This window comes from Gobio gobio, assembly GCF_949357685.1.
Source record: "Gobio gobio genome assembly, chromosome: 16".
NCBI lineage: Eukaryota > Metazoa > Chordata > Actinopteri > Cypriniformes > Gobionidae > Gobio > Gobio gobio.
Window position 1 is genome coordinate 45,674,997 of NC_137109.1, and position 20,632 is coordinate 45,695,628.

Here is a 20,632-nt window from a genome sequence, read left to right on the forward strand (position 1 = left end):
ACCAAACCGGATTGACGTGCGAGAACAAACCTCATTGGTTCCTGAGGAAGCTCAAACGGGCTGCGTAACACGAGAATGAACCTCATTGGTTCTTGCACATCAAGTGAAGATGCTTGAGCTTCTGTTTTCCACAACTGATGTGTGAGTTGATGAATAAAGCCCAAATTGAATCTGTTCATCATGTAAAGCAATCAAGTCTCTTCAGAAAATTTTGACTAAACCACTCAATTCACATGGATTCGTTTTGCGATCTCTTTGTGAACTTGTTGAAGCGTCAAAGTGTCAGTTGTGTAGCTGTCAATGGAGGGACAGAAAGCTCTCAGATAGATCTTCCTTTGTGTTCTGAAGATGTACGAAAGTCTTACGGGTTTGGAACGACATGAGTGTAAGTAATTTATGACAGAATTTTTCCTTTTTGGGTGAACTATCCCTTTGAATTTTTACTTAAAAGTTGAAAAATATATATTTAAAAAAAAGTATTTTAGGATTAGATTTATAATTTACTTGTTAAAATGAATAATAATCATATATTTTGCAGTTATCAGTGTAATTGAAAGACAGATATAAAACAATTAACCTTAAGTATCTGCTTACAAAGTTTATAAAAATCAAAACTGCATTACAAACTTAAGGATAACAAATTGAAATCAAAACGTTTAAATAGAGTCAGTTTAAGTGCATATAAATATTAAATGAATAATTAAATGTGACAAGAGAATAGACAGATATGTCAATGAGAAAGGGGTTCTTTGTAGTCAGATAGTTAAGCTATCTAACACACCTTGCTTTTAATGGGAACACAGGAAAGAAAATGATGCTTGTAAACTGATTTCATGTGGTCAGGTTTCAAATCAAGCCGTCATCCTGAAAGTGCTCTTTCTGTGAGTCTCCTGCTATGAGTCACACAATAATAGTAAGCATTTTGCCACAATCATGCAATCTCAGTGGAGAAATATTTGTTTTTAGATACAGTCACAGTCAGTATTATTGGCACCCCTGGTAAATATGATCAAAGATGGCTGTAAAAATAAATCTGCATCGTTTATCCTTTTAATCTTTTATTTTTGTAAATCACAAAAATCATTTCATTGAAGTAAAATAATTGAAAGTGGGGGGTAAATCACATAAAATAAATGCTTTTCTCCAAAACACGTTGGCCATAATTATTGGCACCCTTTTATTAAATACTTTTTGCAATCTCTTTTTCCCAAGATAACAGCTCTGAGTCTTCTTCTATAATGCCTGATGAGTTTGGAGAACACCTGACAAGAGATCAGAAACCATTCCTCCAGACAGAATCTCTCCAGATCCTTCAGATTCACAGCTGTTGGTGCTTCTTCTCTTCAGTTCATCACTCATTCTCTATAGGGTTCAGGTCAGGGGACTGGAATGGTCATCGCAAAAGCTTCATTTTGTGCTCAGAAGCTTGATGTTTGTTTCGGATCATTGTCCTGATGGAAGATCAACCACAGCCCATTATAAGATTTCTAGCAGAGCCCACAGGTTTTGATTTTTCATCTGTTGGTATTTCATGAAACCATGTATCTGAACAAGAAGTCCAGGACCTCCAGCAAAAAAATTGTCCCACAACATTACATATCCAGCAGTATATTTAACCGTGGGCATGAGGTACTCTTCATCCCTGTTTGTACCAGATCTATCTGGTGGGTTTGCTGCCAAAAATCTCTTTTTTTTGTTCCATCTGACCACAGAAGCAGGTCCCTTTTGAATTTCCAGTCGTGTCTGACAACTGAATATGCTGAAGTTTGTTTTTGGATGAGCGAGGAGGATTTTTCTTGAATTCCTCCCAAACAACATGTGGTGATGTAGGTGCTGTTTGATATTTTGTCTTTCTGAGCCCAAGACTCAACTAATCTCTGCGATTCTCCATCTGTGATCTTTGGAGAGTCTTTGTCCACTCAAACTCTCCTCCTCACTTTGCATTATAGACACGTGTCCTCTTCCAGGCAGATTCAGAACATCTTTAGTTGATTGGAACTTCTTAATTATTGCCCTGATGGTGTAAATGGGGATTTTCAATGCTTTAGCTATTTTCTAACTATCACATGTCTGTCTTGTCCTGTGTAAGCACATGTGGTGTGTTTGTCATGTTTTGGTGTGATGTCATGTCTCTGGTCTCTTGCTAACCCCGCCCATTTTGTTATCTGGTTATTGATTCATTTGCCCCACCTGTTCTCCCTCATCACCTGCCTTAAAGCTACACTATGTAACTTTTCCGTCCGCTAGAGGTCGCCTGTTCAAAACAAAGGCGTAGTTTGATGACGCCACGTTTGAGCGCAGAATCTTGGGACATGTGGTCTTCACCTCACAGCCGGTGGAAAAGAGTCAGGATAGGACTCGGGCAGAAATCATGTTCATGGATGCGATTATTAACATTACTGTAGTCTGAAGCAGAGCAGGACCGAGTGTTGTGGAGCTGAGCAAGGCCACTGGAGCGATTGAAGAGCGGGACTGTTATTATGGCATAGTCGCCGGCGGGACTTTTATTATGACACGGTTGCCGGCGCTACTTCCTCTTTTCCAGTCATGAGTATATGAGGTAACGCAACTCTGTTTATCGTATTAGATATATCTGAGTGTGTTGAAAAGGAAGTTATGACTTTCGCTCGGCGGCTGCTATGACACTTGTTCACAATGCAGTGAGAGTAAAGTGTTTCACTGAATAAAACCGGAAACCAAGGGTGACGCAGATATGACGCAATCGACAGGCGACTCCCTCACACGCATAGCTCACACGTCCCGGTTCCTTGGTTAAAATAGCAATTTCTCACGATTTACAAATAGTTGGAAACATTTGGGATATTCTAAGTACTCAACTGAACAAAATATATAACACTGGCCTAGTGGTTTCTGGAAATTTTACTGCAAAAATCCTACATAGTTCACCTTTAATTGTTACCGTTTATAATCTCCTCGTGTCTGCAGTCCTGTGCTGGATCGCTGTTGGATGTCGTCTGCTCCCTGTCGTGTTTCATGTTTATTGCTCCTGGTGTTTAAGTTTATTTCAAGTTTGTTTGTTTTATTTTTAATAAAGACCTTATCTTCCTGCAAATGAGTCATCGCTCCCATTTCTCCCTATTGATTCCTGACACTTGCTGCCACTTTCTCATTTGTGAAGCTCAACAATCTTTTGTTGCACATCAGAACTGTATTCTGTGGTTTTACTCATTGTGATGAATGATTAAGGGAATTTGGCCTTTGTGTTTCCTCATATACTTCTGTGGAACACGATGTCATAGCTGGACAATTTCATGTTCCTAGTCACCCTGGTGAGCTAAAAATGGGAATATTAATATGAATATACTTCATTGTTTTAGATATTTTACTCATAAAAAATCCTAAGGGTGCCAATAATTGTGGAGACGTGTTTTGGAGAAAAACGTTTATTTCATAATGTGATTTTCCCCCGACTTTCTATTCTTTTCCTTCAATGAAAGGTTAGGTTTTTGCAAATTTTTTGAATGATAGATCAAAATGATAAACAATGCAGATTTATTTTTACAGCCATCTTTGATCATATTTACCAGGGGTGCCAATAATTCTGACCATGACTATAATTCAGTATTATCAAATCTAAATGGTTCCTGCATTTAATACATTTGTGATGTGCAAAATGTGGTTATTTTGTGTCTGACTTTGGTAATAGCTGAAAATCAGTTTTAATGAACAAACATCTTGTAAATTAAGACGGAAAGGAAACCGTTGTGTACATGCTCATAGAAGGATCACCATCCTAATTGAAACGTGTGTGTATCTGAGAAAAAGACACAGAAAGAGAAAGATAGCAGAAGTGTTGTTTTATATCTAATGAAGAGAGCTATCTAATTGGAGCTATTCTCATGAGAGTGTGTGTTCCCAATGGGAGGTCAAAGGGTTAAAGGCCACGAGGTCTGAAATGACTGAAAGCACACAAAGCTAACTATCTCTTTCTCTCTGTAATGGGTTCCAGGGAATTAAATCAGTTATCCAGCGAGCCATTAATTTTTAATGACTCCTGTGAGTGAAATTCACTAGGCCACCAGCTGATGAGGGTTCACAAATGCATGCTGGGAGAGAGGGAGAGGTTCGGTCTCAGGTGTGAAAGGTCCCCGTGGTTAGCTTCTCTGCCTGCTAAATGACGGCTTCTTCATAGCTGAGAAGCAACGTCTTTGTCCTGTGTCAGACCTGCTGGACCTCACTTTGACTCATGGGAAATTAAAATCTCCAGGTGCAGTTTATTATCTGACCTCTCCTAACAATATCATTTATTCTCCAATGTTGTCTCAGGCTGTATTTTTAAAGTTTCGTCTACTAAGGTGAGAGATCTTTTTTTCCTGTTATAAAATTCATATGTCGTGTAATTCTGTCTCACCACAGAGAATTATATAAATATATGCATGTGCATATCTTAAACGCCCCGTTGTTAGTCTCTAGAGATGTATTTTGCATATATTCATATTACAGTAGGCTTATATATTTGTGTATGTATGCTCTAAAAAATGCTAGGTTGTTTTAACCCAAATTTGGGTCAAATATGGACAAACGCAGCCGTTGGGTTCAATTTTTCAATTAAATTTTTAACCCAACAGTTGGGTTTGTCCATATTCGACCCAAATTTGGGTTAAAATAACCCAGCATTTTTTAGAGTGTACACTCTAAAAAAAAAAGGCTCGTAATCATAGGGGAACCTTTTTTAGTGCTATATAGCACCAATTTTGGTGCTTCAGTGGTTCTTCAGAGGTGCTATATAGCACCTTAGTCAAAGAACCGGTGAAGAACCTCTGAAGAACCGCTGAAGAACCACTGAAGCACCTAAATTGGTGCTATATAGCACTAAAAAAGGTTCCCCTATGATTACGAGCCAAGAACCATTTTTGGTGCAATATAGAACCTTTTTTTTTTTAGAGTGTATCTTTTAATCCTCTGACACGTGAATCTCAAAGGACAAAATATCTCCTATTTTTACTCTAAAACATGAATATAATGATTTCTTTCTTTTTTTAATTCTTTATTTTCAGAGTTACACATCTACCCACTGCTATAGAACACAAAAGTAAATATTCAGCAATTAATTTGTTGTCATAAATAAAAAATTGACTCTTATGAAGTCTCTTCTGCTCACCAAGGCTGCATTTATTTGATTAAAAACACAGTAAAAACTATATATTGTAAAATATTATTACAATTCAAAATAACTGTTTTCTATTTTAATATATTTTAAAGTGTAATTTATTCCTGTGATGCATGCAAAGCTGCATTTTCAGCATCATTACTCCAGTCTTCAGTGTCACATGATCCTTCAGAAATCATTCTGATATGATGATTTACTGCTTAAGAAACATTTATTATGATTATCAATGTGATATGATGATTTACTGCTTAAGAAACATTTATTATGATTATCAATGTTGAAATCAGTTGTGCTGCTTAATATTTTTGTGGAAACCGTGATGCAGGGTAAAAATAAAGATAATAATAAAAAAAAAGAAAAAGAAAGAAAAAAAAGAAAGAAAGAAATTCATACTTTTATTCACCAAGGACACATTAAATTGATCAAAAGTGGATAGGCATAAACTACATTTTAAAATACATTCAAATAGAAAACAGTTTTTACTCTATTTTTGAACAAATAAATGCAGCCTTGGTAAGCATTAGAGACCCAAAAACATTACAACATCTGAATTATTCCAAACTTTTGACCTGTAGTTTATGTATTTGATAATTGTTTCTTTAGAGGTGAAAATAACCTTCAATGACCATATATATTAATAATATAATAACAGTATGTTGTTAGAGATCACTAACCTGTGACCGGGGCCTCTATGTCCAGCATGGTCTTCTCTTGGCGGAGGATGGCAGCCCCTTCGTTGATGACGCGCAGGGCGACGGGCTCCTCCACGCGGCCCTCTTTAGTGAGGTGAGCCTTCAGCAGGTCCACACGCGGTTTCCCCTCACAGTCGAACACCTCTCGCATGCTTAACCTGTGGCTCAGCGGAAACGGCACCGCTGCCGAGAGAGAAAGAGAAGAACCTAGTAAATGATGTAGAAAACCAAGAGGGAACAAGATTACAAAAAACATCCATTGTATAGTGACACATTCAGAATGCTGAACAAACTTTATTTCTGAATTCAGCTGGCATTCAGGCCAGAACGCACAAGACATACTCAATGACACACTTTTAGAGGGCTTTCGGAAGACTAGGCTTACAATTTTTGCCTTGTGGATGACAAAACAATTGAAACACATCGACTAGAACGTCAACTTATTTACAGTTGTTTCAATCAATTAAACCTGGATTTTACAGTCACCATGGAATATTGCAATATTTAATATTCATTATAAATGATTTATCAAGGCACGTTTGAGCTTCCACAAGAACCAATGAGGTTAATTCTCGTGTTTCGCAGCACGTTTGAGCTTCCTCAACAACCAATGAGGTTAATTCTCGTGTAACGCAGCACGTTTGAGCTTCCTCAAGAACCAATGAGGTTAATTTTCGTGTTACGCAGCACATTTGAGCTTCCTCAAGAACCAATGCGGTTCATTCTTGTGTAACGCAGCACGTTTGAGCTTCCTCAAGAACCAATGAGGTTAATTTTCGTGTTACGCAGCACGTTTGAGCTTCCTCAAGAACCAATGAGGTTCATTCTCGTGCAACGCAGCACGTTTGAGCTTCCACAAGAACCAATGAGGTTCATTCTCGTGTAACGCAGCACGTTTGAGCTTCCGCAAGAACCAATGAGGTTCATTCTCGTGCAACGCAGCATGTTTGAGCTTCCTCAAGAACCAATGAGGTTCATTCTCGTGCAACGCAGCACGTTTGAGCTTCAGCAAGAACCAATGAGGTTCATTCTCGTGCAACGCAGCATGTTTGAGCTTCCTCAAGAACCAATGAGGTTCATTCTCGTGCAACGCAGCACGTTTGAGCTTCCACAAGAACCAATGAGGTTCATTCTCGTGTAACGCAGCACGTTTGAGCTTCCGCAAGAACCAATGAGGTTCATTCAATGTGTGAATAAAAAGCCTAAATTTAATCTGTTCATCAAACGATGATGAAAAGGGAATTAATAGATGTACAGCAAAAAAAAAGGAACATAGAGAATGAGAGAAAAAGACAAAAAGACAAAAAGTCTGTAAAAAGGTGAAATGAGAGCAAAACTGTGGCAAAGTGTTACCGGGCAACAGCAGCCAGAGGTTGGCATGCCACCAGTGAAGCGCATCACACACATACACACACACACACACACACACACACACACACACACACACACACACACACACACACACACTGAGTCATAGCAGCCCACATGCTAACCCATTTCTACATCCAAAAAATGTGTTTTCAAAAACTTCTTTTTCAGCCTGTATTCAAGAGTTTGAGCAGGACAGACGTGCTGCATCCAAAACACTAACTGTGAAGATGAATTCAGTCAAATAACATTTAAATATTTCGGAAACAGTGTCACTTTCATGATGCAGAGCATCAGTTTATATACAGAGCAATGTTTCATTGCTCAGAGGTTGCTCTTTTGTTGTATTGAAGTCAACTTTGTCTCAGAAGTTTTTTCTAATATTACTATTATAAAAACAGACACAAATGAAACAAAGGTTGACAGAGAAAGTATAGAGCTATAAAATAATTTGTTCTTAGGGTGTGTTCACACTTGGCAGGTTTAGTTTGATTAAAACAAACCATGGTATGATTGCTCTGTTAGTGCGGTTAATTTGATCAAAGGCCCCCGATATACTCACAGCAAAGTTCTTTTTCATTCTTCATTTAGGGGTAAAACGAAATACGTGACCAACGATATACTGTTAGCGAACATCTGTCGCCGCCCACACTGCTAAGCGCAGCGTTTAGATGAATATATAAATATGTGCTGCACGCTTTCGTCTCAATAACAAAAAAAAACACAACAAAATTGAGAAAACAGCCAGCATTTTTTAATGGAGCATAAGAAAAGCATCTGATCATAGCAACGTGGATATGCTTGCACAAGCTCTGCAATTCTTGTAAAGTCACGTCACGTTTATTTATATAGCACTTTATACAATAGATTGCTTAAAATCAAGCAGCTTTACCGTATTCAACATGAAAAACAGTCAGTCTCGTTTCATTATAAGTACAACTTAATTTTCTACTATAATGCAGCTCTCTGGTGTGTTCATGTTTTCACTCGTGGATGTCTGATCTCGACAGAAATTAACCAGAAAATCCGCACACACTTACCTATTACGTTGTACCGCTTTTTAAAAGAGAGACGAAGATGATTTCAAAATAAAACAAGATTTATTAAATAACTCGAATAGTAATGCAAACGATGATTAACAATACAAAACAGCGTTTTACGCACAACCAACACACACAACAATGAGTGATACAACCAGGGGAACTTAAATAGCCAGAGATAATGAACTAAAGATAAGCAGCTGTGACGATTATTCAGTGTCAATAGAAACTAATGTTTGGCGGGAAACTGAGACAAAGGAGAACATGTCACTGAAAATAACAAACTGGATGTCCATGAAAATGAAACTAACTGAACAGAGCCATGACATTACGCCCCCTCTCTGAATGCGCGCCCTCGTGCTGTAACAGATGAGATGAGGGAAGGAGGGTGGGGGCTTTGGAGGTGGACGAGGAGCCGACGAAGGGCTGGTGATAGGAGCAGGCGAAGAGTTGATGAAAGCAGGCAGAATAGACCACGGAGGCGATGATGAAGGAAGAAGCCATGGAGATGATAAGAGGTGTGGCCGGGTGGTGCTGACCCAGAGCACAGCCTAGATGAAATCCCACATCGGAGTCGATGGAGGGAGGAGCCAGGATGGAAACTTGGCGGGGGACAACCAACAGAGAGGGAGCCGTAGTTAGGGTAGCTCCAGGTGTGTGAGATGGTGGTTCAGTGGGTTAAACCATGGAACTGATATGCAGAAGGTTGTTGGTTCAATCCCAGCGGTCACCACCAGTGTGTCCTTGAGCAAGGCACTTTACTCCATGTTGCTCCAGGGGGATTGTCCCTGTAATAAAGGCACTGTAAGTCGCATTGGATAAAAGCGTCTGCCAAATGCATAAATGTAAAATGTAATGTAGGAGCAGATGGAGAGCCGATGGGACCAAGCAACACCGCTGACACTGGACGAAGGAAGTACCTGAGTGCCAGAGGTCTAAGGAGGAGCCGGAACGACAGAGGACCAAGGTGGAGCTGGAGCCCGCTGGAGCCGAAGGTGTGGAGAGTCGGAGCGCTGTGGATGGCTCGTAAGTCTGCAGCGCAGGCAGGGTGCCGGCTGACCGGGGTGGAACCGGAGGGACGAGAGAGCCTGGTGGAGCCGCAAGGCCAAGGATCTCTGGTGGAGCAGAGGGTGGGAGGAGCCAATGCGGCGCTGACAAGTTGATGGGCCAAGGTGAAGCAAAGGGATCAGCGTCCGCAGGCGGAGCTGAAGAATCCTCTTGTTTCAGCGAAGCTGGTGAGTGCATGGCCTGAGGCTTATTCAGGATGAGGCAGCAGAGTCCCAGTCGATAAGCCAGTCATTAACGCTTTCAATCTCCACCAATATTCCCATCTTAGACGGCTGTTGTCGGCTCACACCCCTAGTCAGACTCACATTGGGGCTTCAGCTCCGGTGCGTTAGTTAGTGCTGTCATCACAGGCTCAGTATTCGTGGTGGGCAGAAACTCTCAGTCTGTGGGGGGTTCTGGTGTCTTCGTCCAAGGTGAAGGGTTGTGTCCTGGCTCTGGCTGTGGTCTAGATAGGGGATAGACGCTCTCCATAAACCTGATAATGGCCTCCCTCCAGGTAAGTTCTGTGGTGTCTGGGAGGTCTACTGGGTGGTAGTAGTTAGCCCCGATCCAAAAGAGAAACTTTAAAGTCTAATCATCGAGGGCGGACTTTAAAGCGAGCAAACTGAAAGGAAGGGCTTAAAATGTGGATTGTAAAAAAAACTCTGTCAATGAAAATTAAACTAAGGGTACTTTCACATCTCTAGTTTGGTTCATTTGGTCCGAGCCAAGGGCAAACAATCATACCTTGTAGCATTTTTCAGCTTTTTGGGTTCCTTTTCACACCACCCTGATTGCTTTGGTCCGAACCAGTTGAAACGAACCAAAACGCAGTCACATGACAACATCCACATCACTCATTGGCCATGGCGTATTTGCTAAACTGCAACAGCGCGAGCTGGTTTTGTCCCTGGCCATAATCTATTACATTGTTTGTATACACCACAATATGCAAACAATACATTTTTATAATGAAGCGGCGGATGCAGCTTGAAAACAACGTTCTAATGCACTGCAAACGGTGAGCGCGCATCGATCGTCACTTTAAGCGAAGATCGAGCTGTTCTTGTGAGTTTTTGAAAGTTGGGACCTAATATGGTCATTAGACCAAATGTCTATGAGGCTCCGCACCTCCTCACTACTCCAACTTTGTCCACGAGCTGCCATGCTAAAGTGCAAACTGTCAACAAACACTTCCTCATCACATAATGCACAGCGCTGCTGACTACGGCAGCTGGTTTAGTCCAAAAATGATCAGTACTTTTTGCAGTTGGGTCTGTTCGAGGTCGGATCACGTTCTCACCACAAACGAACCGCTCCAGAGTTCGTTTGAAAGCGTACCGAGATCTTGTTTGGTGCGCACCCGAGTGCGATTGCTGCTTTCACACCTGACCAAATGAACCGCACCAAAGGGGAAAACCAACTCTAGTACGATTCAACCGAACTAAATGAGACAGGTGTGAAAGCACCCTTACCGAACAGAACCATGACATATGTAATCGCCACAGACCAATGGTAGTAAAAAGGTGTTTACCAGCCAGACAGTTCACTTTGACAAGCTGTTTTGAACTCCAAACGAAGTTCGTTTTGGCCTGATTTTCTATGAAATTACGTCATTTCAGTTTGTTCTTCTTATAGTTTTAAATATGGATATTTGTCTTACAAAATCCCATGGCTTCGCTTCAGAAGGCATTTATTAACCCACTGGAGTCATATGGATTAATTTTATGATGGATGTATGCGCTTCAAAAACGATTCAATGCCATTACAAAGCTGCGAAGAGCCAGGAAATTATTTTATATAACTGATTGTGTTCGGCTGAAAGAAGAAAGTTATATACACGATGGATGGCTTGAGGGTGAGTAAATTATGGGATCATTTTCCTTTTTGGGTGAAGTAATTTCTCCTTATATAGAACTTTTTGGCATAAAGTGTTCTTTAAAATTGAGTCAAGAAGAACCCTAAGGGTTCTATATAGAACCCAACTGAACCTTTTTTCTAAGAGTGTATGAGCGATAAAATCTTGTTGGAATCCGAGTATGGTTCTTGTCACATATATAGAGCATAGTTTGTGAGAGAGTGTGTGAGATTACTAGGCAAAAATATCTGAAGCAGGAGATTCTTCATTTAATCCCAATCCAGTCGAGGAAAAATATTTGAGCTATCAAAGAGATGTCATCTGTGATTTTCCTTTCCTGCTGATAAGAACATGATGACATGCACAGTGTGTTTGGACAAGCTTCAGAACGATAGTCCTGAGAATCTGATCTGCTCTGTATATGATTTGTTATCGTATGTGTGTACAGTATGAGTGTGTGCATGTCTTTATTTAGCTGTATGGGTGTATTATTGAAGTGCAGTATGCAGCAGAGATCTCTTACATAACACTGTTTCCTCAGGCAAGTGCACTGCTCTTTCTCTCTCTCACACACACACACACTGCCGACTCCACAAGCATTCGCATGCACGTGATAAATGCACACACAGAAAAGGAATATGCACAACTCATACAAAATGCTCATAAATAAGACAGACATGTGATTGCAATTATTTTGTGCATGCGTTTTCCAAATATGTTTCAAAAAGACTCATAGAAAATTAAATCTCTCTAATGTCTCAACTGCTTCTCCAAGATGGAATCGGATGAAATGCAGAGTGAATCAAGATTTAAGGCTGCTGCTTCTCAGATTGTTCTACTGAGAAAGACACCACGGTATTCTCACATGTCTCCTCTAGAGAGCTCAACAACGTCTCAAACTGTGCTCAGATATGCCAAGACACCAGAGATTTAATATGAACTCTCAAATATTTCTCATCAAATTCTCCCAGGATCAAATGATCTACCCTCATTTATTTTAGCTCTGTAATCCATGTCAACAATTGTCTCATTTGTGTCTATTTTGATTTCTCCTAAGGAATTAAGGGAGAAACACTGGCGGTAAAGCTGCTCTTAAAACGATCATAACTGAGAATGTGCAAACTCTGAGCAATAACATTTTCCTCTGGGTACCTAAAACACTTAGAGCAACACAAACACACACTTTTACAGTACAAATATTTGCATATATTCCTTCTGAATAAGCACATACTGTACTCTGAACACGAGCGTAATTACTGTTGTCATGGACACAGTCATACAGCGATGCCCTCTCATGTCAATAAACACACATGTGGTGCATCTTTTCACAGGCATTTCCATGTAAATAAACATGTTGGATTATGAACCACAAGAATGAAATGAAACTCCATGAATCATTGATCAGAGAACAGAATTAACCTGTGCGAAACAATGTGAGCTAAATATAAACATGGCTGTTGCAGAGACGCAGCTCAGGCCTAAACAAAAAACACAACTATAGTTGACGTATAATGTGTCCGTATCTTTCTATCTATCTATCTATCTATCTATCTATCTATCTATCTATCTATCTATCTATCTATCTATCTATCTATCTATCTATCTATCTATCTATCTATCTATCTATCTATCTATCTATCTATCTATCTATCTATCTATCTATCTATCTATCTATCTATCTATCTATCTATCTATCATCTATCTATCTATCTATCTTCTGTGTGTCTGTCTCTCTGTGTGTATACATAACTACAATAAGCTGATAAATGGTTTAATGGTAAATTATTTAAATTCTATACTATTTTGTCTAAAATCAAAAGACAAAATTTTTAAATAAACATATTTTTTACATCACAAAATCATTATTACAGAATGAAAAACGCATATTCGGTTTGAGAAAAATTTCACTATTTTTAATCACTTTTTTTGACTTCAGTAGTTAATTTTAAATTGTCCTGCTGTAAAAAAAAAAAAAATTACGTACAAATATTACATGTAATCCCTAAATTATTTTTAAAAAGCTGATAATTATTTTCATTATGGTTAATAAATGATTAATAACTAATATTAAAACTCAGAATCAAGTTTAACCATTTTAAATGCTGAATTTACTGAATTTAGGGATCACAACATTATAGTGTACAGAACGAAAAATGCATTATATCTTATAGTGTACAGATTTGAAAATAAAAATTAAGATTAACTTTAGAGTACATTTTTGACAATTTTTAATCACTTTTCTTCAGTAATTCATTTTAAATGGTCCTGCATTCAGACAATGCATTTTTAAAAGTACAAATATTCCATGTAGTCCCTCAATTAATGAAAAGTTAAAAAGCTTGTGAAAGCATAACATTATGACCATTATGAGGTGAAGTGAATAACGCTGATGATCTCTTCATCACGGCACCTGTTAGTGGGTGGGATATATTAGGCAGCAAGTGAACATTATGTCCTCAAAGTTGATGTGTTATAAGCAGGATAAATGGGCAAGCGTAAGGATTTGAGCGAGTTTGGCAAGGGCCAAATTGTGACGGCTAGACGACTGGGTCAGAGCATCTCCAAAACTGCAGCTCTTGTGGGGTGTTCCCGGTCTGCAGTGGTCAGTCTCTATCAAAAGTGGAACAAGGAAGGAATAGTGGTGAACCGGCAACAGGGTCATGGGCGGCCAAGGCTCATTGATCCATGTGAGTGAGGAGCAAAGACTGGCTTTTTTTAATGCTCAAGAAGTTAATAGAAAGGTGTCAGAAAGCGCCATTTGAGCATTATAACTGGACCATGAAGCAATGGAAGAAGGCGGCCTGGTCTGATGAATCACATTTTCTTTTACATCACGTGGATGGCCGGATGCATGTGTCTCGCTTACCTGGGGAACACATGGCACCAGGTGCACTATGGGAAGAAGGAAAGCCGGCGGAGGCAGTGATGCTTTGGGCAATGTTCTGCTGGGAAACCTTGGGTCCTGCCATCCATGTGGATGTTACTTTGACACGTACCACCAACCTAAGCAGTGTTGCAGACCATGTACACCCTTTCATGGAAACAGTTTTCGCTGATGGCTGTGTCCTCTTTCAGCAGATAATACGCACTGCCACAAAGCAAAAATGGTTCAGGAATGGTTTGAGGAGCACAACAATGAGTTTGAGATGTTGACTTGGCCTCCAAATTGCCCAGATCTCAATCCAATTGAGCATCTGTGGGATGTGCTGAAAAAACAAGTCACCTCGCAGCTGGCAGGACTTATAGGATCTGCTGCTAACATCTTGGTGCCAGATACCACAGCACACCTTCAGGGGTCTAGTGGAGTCTAGTGGAACACAATATTAGGTCATAATGTTATGTTATATGTTATGTTATATATATATATAAACCCTATAAAATAAATAAATACATATAGTCAAAATGCTGTGTAAAATAGGACATGCAAGACATGATATTACTACACACACACACACACACACACACATTTTCGCATATTGTTATCAGCAATGTCAATACGGAGTCACCATCTGCTCTGTGTCAACAGTGGTGTTGACCTTTGACCTCTAGTATGGAAAGCCAATATCAGCATTTCATGAATACTCGCTGTGCCTTTCTTTTCTTTTCTCTGTCAAACTTCCTTCTTGCCCTTTCACAGCCTGTAAGCTCTCTGCATATGTGTGTGTGATGGAACAGGTCAGGGCAGGACAAGCAGTGGCAGTGTGAGGTCAGGATAACTGACCCACGTGTGAGAGCATGTGTGTGTGTGACACCCTCCAGCTGCTGAGACAGATGCTGAGACTCCTTTTGAATCTACTAGAGACTCAAGAAAACACACACCAGACCAAACACACACAAACACGCTGATCTCACTCAAATGCATACACACACAAATACACTCGCAAAAGCATTTGCAAACAAACAAAAAACATTTCTGACTGCTCACATCTCTTTTCTGACTGATATTTCTACCATGGCCTTCCCATATTCTGCAATTTACTCACACTCATGTCATGTCAAACCTGTATGACTTACCATCTTCCACTAAACAGAAGAGCATACAGTGACCATCAGATATAAAAAGCTTTAAAAAGGACAAAGAAAGCACCATGTGGTTCCATTTGAGCTACTATTGTCTAAAGCTGTGTAACTTTGCCAATTTTCAACCCACTTTGTATTGTTACAATGTTGGTAGATAAGAAAATGAACAATGTTTAATCATTCTCCGGTTTACCTTGACCCGAGAAATTCATGTTTATTTGTCAGCAAAAGTCTTTTGACAGCTCGACAATGCACTGGACCCTTCACTGGAAACTGAAAGTAACTCACTCCTGAGTCCCGTTAAACATTAACTCTTTGAATTCGTTTTGCTCACAGTGAAGTACCCCTGTAATGTAAAATAGAGGGTATGCATCAACGTCACTTTCCTGCCGGAACACGCCCCCTCAGCCGGGACTGAGTGGCAGAAGAGCTGCTGTGTGAATGGATTTAATAGGAAAAAACAAACGGTTATCAGTTTAAACTAAAGGTTGGACTCAATATAGTGTTCCTTACAACTTACCAAAGATCCAATGATCCATGGATATTGACATACAGCCAGGAATCCTGTTTTTCTTGACATTTCTGTGAGGATCACTATCGTCAAAGATGATTGACAATTAGCATGTGGTTTGGATATGCGGTATGGTTCTGTTCTGGGCAAGAACTCCCTGCGCATCCATGCAGCCTAGCATGGATAAGAGCAGGGAGAACAGCAAAAACCCCCCTTAAGGCCTGTACACACCGGGACGAATATCGCGCGCGCTTATCGCCAGCGTTTTTCGTGACGTTTTTCGGCGCGTCTTGAGTGTTCACACCCAATCGATTTTCACTGGCGATGCGCCGAGTGAACGTGCACATTCAGTAGATGCGCTCGCGGTACACAAGGTGGTGCTGTGGCACTTTACGCTTCTGACACTCGTTTGTCACACAGAAGAAGAAGAGAGGCAGTATTTACGTGCTTGCCAAAACCACAAATATTATGTCTATGGCCACTGGCAAGCAGCATTAGCAGCTCATCTTCTTCTTTGTCTACTTACTACTTCTTCGTCGTATCAATGTGTGCTCGGCAAGACCGTTCTGTCCTTGAGCGCCACCAAGTCGTGTTTTACTGTCACTTCAGCAGATCTCATTGGTCGGACAGTTTTTAACGTGCCGCGTCAAAATAAAAAAACGAACCCGAGGCGTTTTTTTTTTTTAAATGACGCTTTTACACCTGCCGTTTTACGTGTCGGTGTGCACACTCACATTGGCGCCCATTGTTTAGTCACGAGGCGTTAAACGTCGGCGATAACCGCGCGAAAATTGTCCCAGTCTGAACAGGCCTTTAGGGTAAACAGAATAACAAATTACCAGAGGAGGAGCTGGGGATGGAGGAGGGTAAATGATAGGGCTGGGTAAAAAATTTTAATCGATTCTCACTTTTACAAAACAATATCGATTCTTAAATCCCAAGAATCGATTAGTCATCCTGTTTTCAGTTAATGAATGAAATAAACATTGTAGCACGCCTTCCATCCAATAAATCGCAATCATCTTTGTGCTTTATTACTATTGATATGAAACAAAGTCTCAGATTTCAAATTTCGTCAATTTTTTTACGAAATTCAAAAACATATACCGTTTTGGTGCTGTGGTGCGAGATCGCTCTGCCGCAGCTCAGCTCAAGAGAACCGGCAGCTCGAAGCGCACATGAACGGATCTTCTCTTCCGCCTTATACCAGTAACAGCGCAAAATAAACATGAAGGAGCTTCTGAAAGTGTGTTAAAAGATACAGGACAACTTATCGAAATCCGTATCATGTCACATAGAATCGCTCAATCAGTGTTTCAACCGTGGAAAGACGTCAGTAAAACAGCTTGTAAACAATGTCATGTAACGTCACATTTTCCTCACAAAAACCATATCCAGTGTCCATAAACCCGTTAGTCAGCTGAAAAAATTACTTTAGAGGAACATTTTGCTAATTATATGCACCATTACATAGGCTATTCATTGTCAATGTTCTTCAATATTTAATGCATGTATGTATGAATAAATCTGGCAAGTTTTTATGCAGCCACCATTTAAATGTTTATATTTCAAAAATCTAATTGGAGTAGAATTATGATTATGTAATTGTAAAGTTATTATAACTTTATTATTATATATATAAAAACATAATTTAGTGTCATTTAAGTGTTTGTATACAAATCTGTTAATTTGTACCTTCAATATCAGTAGGCTAATGTAGTATCAACTGACTCCCACAGTTTACAACATTAGTTCAGAAATTTGTTTTCCTTGAGAAAATTTTCCATGTATTATACCTGATACATATCCAAAATAATCAATATTGAATTGAATCGAAAAGAATCGAATCAAAAGCTTGTGAATCGAAATCGAATCGAATTGTGAAATTGGTGTCAAAACCCAGCCCTAGTAAATGAGCTCTGAGAGCGTGATAGCTGCTGATAATACTGAAGGAACTTATATGTATACCTATATATAGGTAGACGTGATCAACTGACAGTCAGCTGATGTGAGCTTGACTAATGTGACCTGCCACAATTTCGAGAGTGAATCCCGCATTTATATGCGAATGGGCCTATGTATTGAAGCGTGTATGTGGCCGCTTGTCAAGAATGGAAACAAAAGTTTATTCAATTTCTGAATATATTATAGGCCTATTAATGGGGTGATGAATTGAGAAATCAACTTTCCTTTGAGCCTTTGATATATAAAAGTTCATTGTGATATAAGAATATCCTGTAAGTTTCAGAGCTGAAAACGTCCTTGTTAGTCAAAGAAAAGCTTTTATAGACACCAGGCCCAGAAAACAAGAGCTCTCACAATATGTCGACCATTGACGTCAGAGGACGCAGAAGCACCGCCTCAAGCCCGCCCACCGACTCGTGGAGCTAAACGATGCCGATTCCAGCTCATGTGCGTAAGACATTGTGTTTGTTCGCTTCATTTCACCGCGGAATCGATTGTAAACAAGACAAAGGTCAAGACTGGATTTGCAGACATATTGAGATTAAAACACAATGCTGTGCCTTCTATATTGGATCCGACAGGAACGGTGCAACACTTATGTGAGTAAAACATGTTTTTTTTATATGTGTTAGTATTGCATTGTTACAGATTGTTTGATATCTATTGATTACATAACTTAGCACGCTGTCACAGGCTGGATAAGGTGATATTGGTTCCTTCGTGATCAGACTCGGACTTGTAACGCCAGCTCGCAAAGCCTAATGTCCCGGGGCTATGTGTTTTTCAGACAGACTATCACCTTTCTTGTGCGCGCACGCGCGCGTGTGAGTACGGTTCGCGGTTATATTCACTGGTGATCGGGCGAGTCAAGTAATACAGAAATAACATCCCAATCAATCGCGTTCAAGAAATCAACAAACATGTCTGTGATTGACTACATTACTCACCAAAGCAAAAAAACAAATCGAATCATTTGACGAGCACAAATACAGATATGCACTGCATCTTTTGGCAACTCTTTCTCGCTAATAATATGCTATTACTATGAAGAAAACCGATCCTATACCAGCAGTTATGGGCAGCTTTCCCTTTAAAAGCAATCAGTAGCAGAAGCAGCAGTGGTTTGAGTGAGAAAATGACACGCTATAATCAAGTCAGTCGTAACATTCCCACTGAAAACCAATGCTGGCTTTCAGTCTTTTTGCCAGTGCGTGTAACCGCAGTCACTCCGGCCGACGGCGACATCATGTCCATACCCTCTATTAATTTAACTAGCTTGCAATTGTGTAAGAAGAAATGGAGACAAAGAACAAACCTACTGTTTTATCATGAAATCGTCATGTGTATGAATCTGTCCAATGTTCTATGGTTTATGAAAAGGGCCACCAGTGCCAACAGTCCCTCCAGTTTTATGGGAAACATTTTACTGTTTGATTGTGTTTGCTGTAGTACCAACTACCAGCAAGTTACTGCTGTTGTTCTTGCACCCTGTTTTCATGTTTGGATAGTTCTGTTTTGATAATAACCAAATATATACTGTTCTAAATTAAGATACACAATTATTTGGATTAGTATTGTGGTTGTCAAACATTAGTGGAACTATGGTCCATATGATTAACTATGGTTTTATATTTTGTTATACACTATCATTCAAAAGTTTGGTTCGGTAAGATTTTTTAAAAGAAAATAAATACTTTTCTTCAGCAAGGATGCATTCAATTGATCAAAAGTTACAGTAAAGGCATTTATAATGTTACAAAAGATTTCTTTTTCAAATAAATGCTGTTCTTTTTGATCATCAAGGAATCCTGAAAACGAATGTATCACGGTTTCCACAAAAATATGAAGCTGTTTTCAACATTGATAATAATAAAAAAAATTTCTTGAGCAGCAAATCAGCCTATTATAATGATTTCTGAAGGATCATGTGACACTGAAGACTGGAGTAATGATGCCGAAATAAATGAGTAATTCCAATTTGCCATCATCACAGGAATAAATTATGTGTTAAAAATATTTAAATATAGTAAATTGTTACAATATTTCACAATATTATTGTGTTTTGATCAAACAAATGCAGCCTCGGTGAGCATAAGAGATGTCTTTCAAAATCATTTAAATAATCTACATATGAATTAAATGCATATGAATTAATACAATGATAATGCAAATTCACAAATCTGACATTTGACTTCAGTGTCTGAATACATTTTGGGGCCACTGTAAAGCAGTTAAACTTGCAGTTATTTCAGTTAAACTTGTGCTGAAATAACAAGTCAGTGGTTGACTCTGAGGAATGTGACAGTATGAGAGTAGAGGTGAGAGTAGCTCTCATAGAGCTCAATGATCTGAGGGGTCAGAGAGCTTAGGGACTGTCTGAAAACTCACCACCAAGGTTAAATACTTAGAGTTAGGGGTTTGTTGAAACACCAAATCTTCAAAGCACAGTTCACAAAATTAATATTCATCATTTACTCCCGCACATGTCGCTCCAAATGACTTTCTTCTCTGAAACACAAGAATAGATGCTTTGAGAAATGTCTTTTTCCCCCAAACAGTAAAAGTCAATGGGGTCCAATGTTTGGATCCAATTTATTTAGCAAATATAGCAATATCTTTTCTTTTGTTTTCCACAGAAGAAAGTATTTTATAGTCTTGATGTAGCAATTTCATTCCATTACATATCATATGTGTGTCCAAATTTTATTTAGAACAGTATATCGTTTTAGCAGAAACCAAAATTCTGCTGTCTTTCTTTAAAACAAATACCACTTGGTTTGACATTCACACTTAAACATTCGTGTGCCATCTTCACATTCATGTTTAAGTGTGGCTGAAGGGTAAGTAAATGACAGAATTTTCATTTTGAGTGAACTGTCCCTTTAAATGTAAGCACAAATGAAGGCCCGTTCACACCAACTATAAAGTTTTAATAATCGTTCTAAATCTACTGGAATGGAGAAATCCACACCACAACTATAACTCACAGAGGAACAATAT

General features: G+C 39.3%; 1 protein-coding gene across 8 annotated transcripts in view; it reads right to left on the reverse strand.

Annotated features, from left to right (window-relative positions):
* The window catches only part of ppp3cb (protein phosphatase 3, catalytic subunit, beta isozyme), a 69,027-nt gene that overhangs the window by 29,186 nt on the left and 19,209 nt on the right, over positions 1–20,632 (reverse strand). For 4 of the 8 annotated variants that reach the window (XM_079838238.1, XM_079838240.1, XM_079838234.1 and 1 more), the window contains exon 2: positions 5,806–6,006. In XM_079838238.1, coding sequence (XP_079694364.1) covers positions 5,806–6,006 — 201 coding nt within the window. Of the gene's footprint in view, positions 1–5,805; positions 6,031–20,632 lie in introns of all 8 variants that reach the window. The other 4 variants (XM_079838236.1, XM_079838239.1, XM_079838233.1 and 1 more) reach the window with 1 other exon arrangement.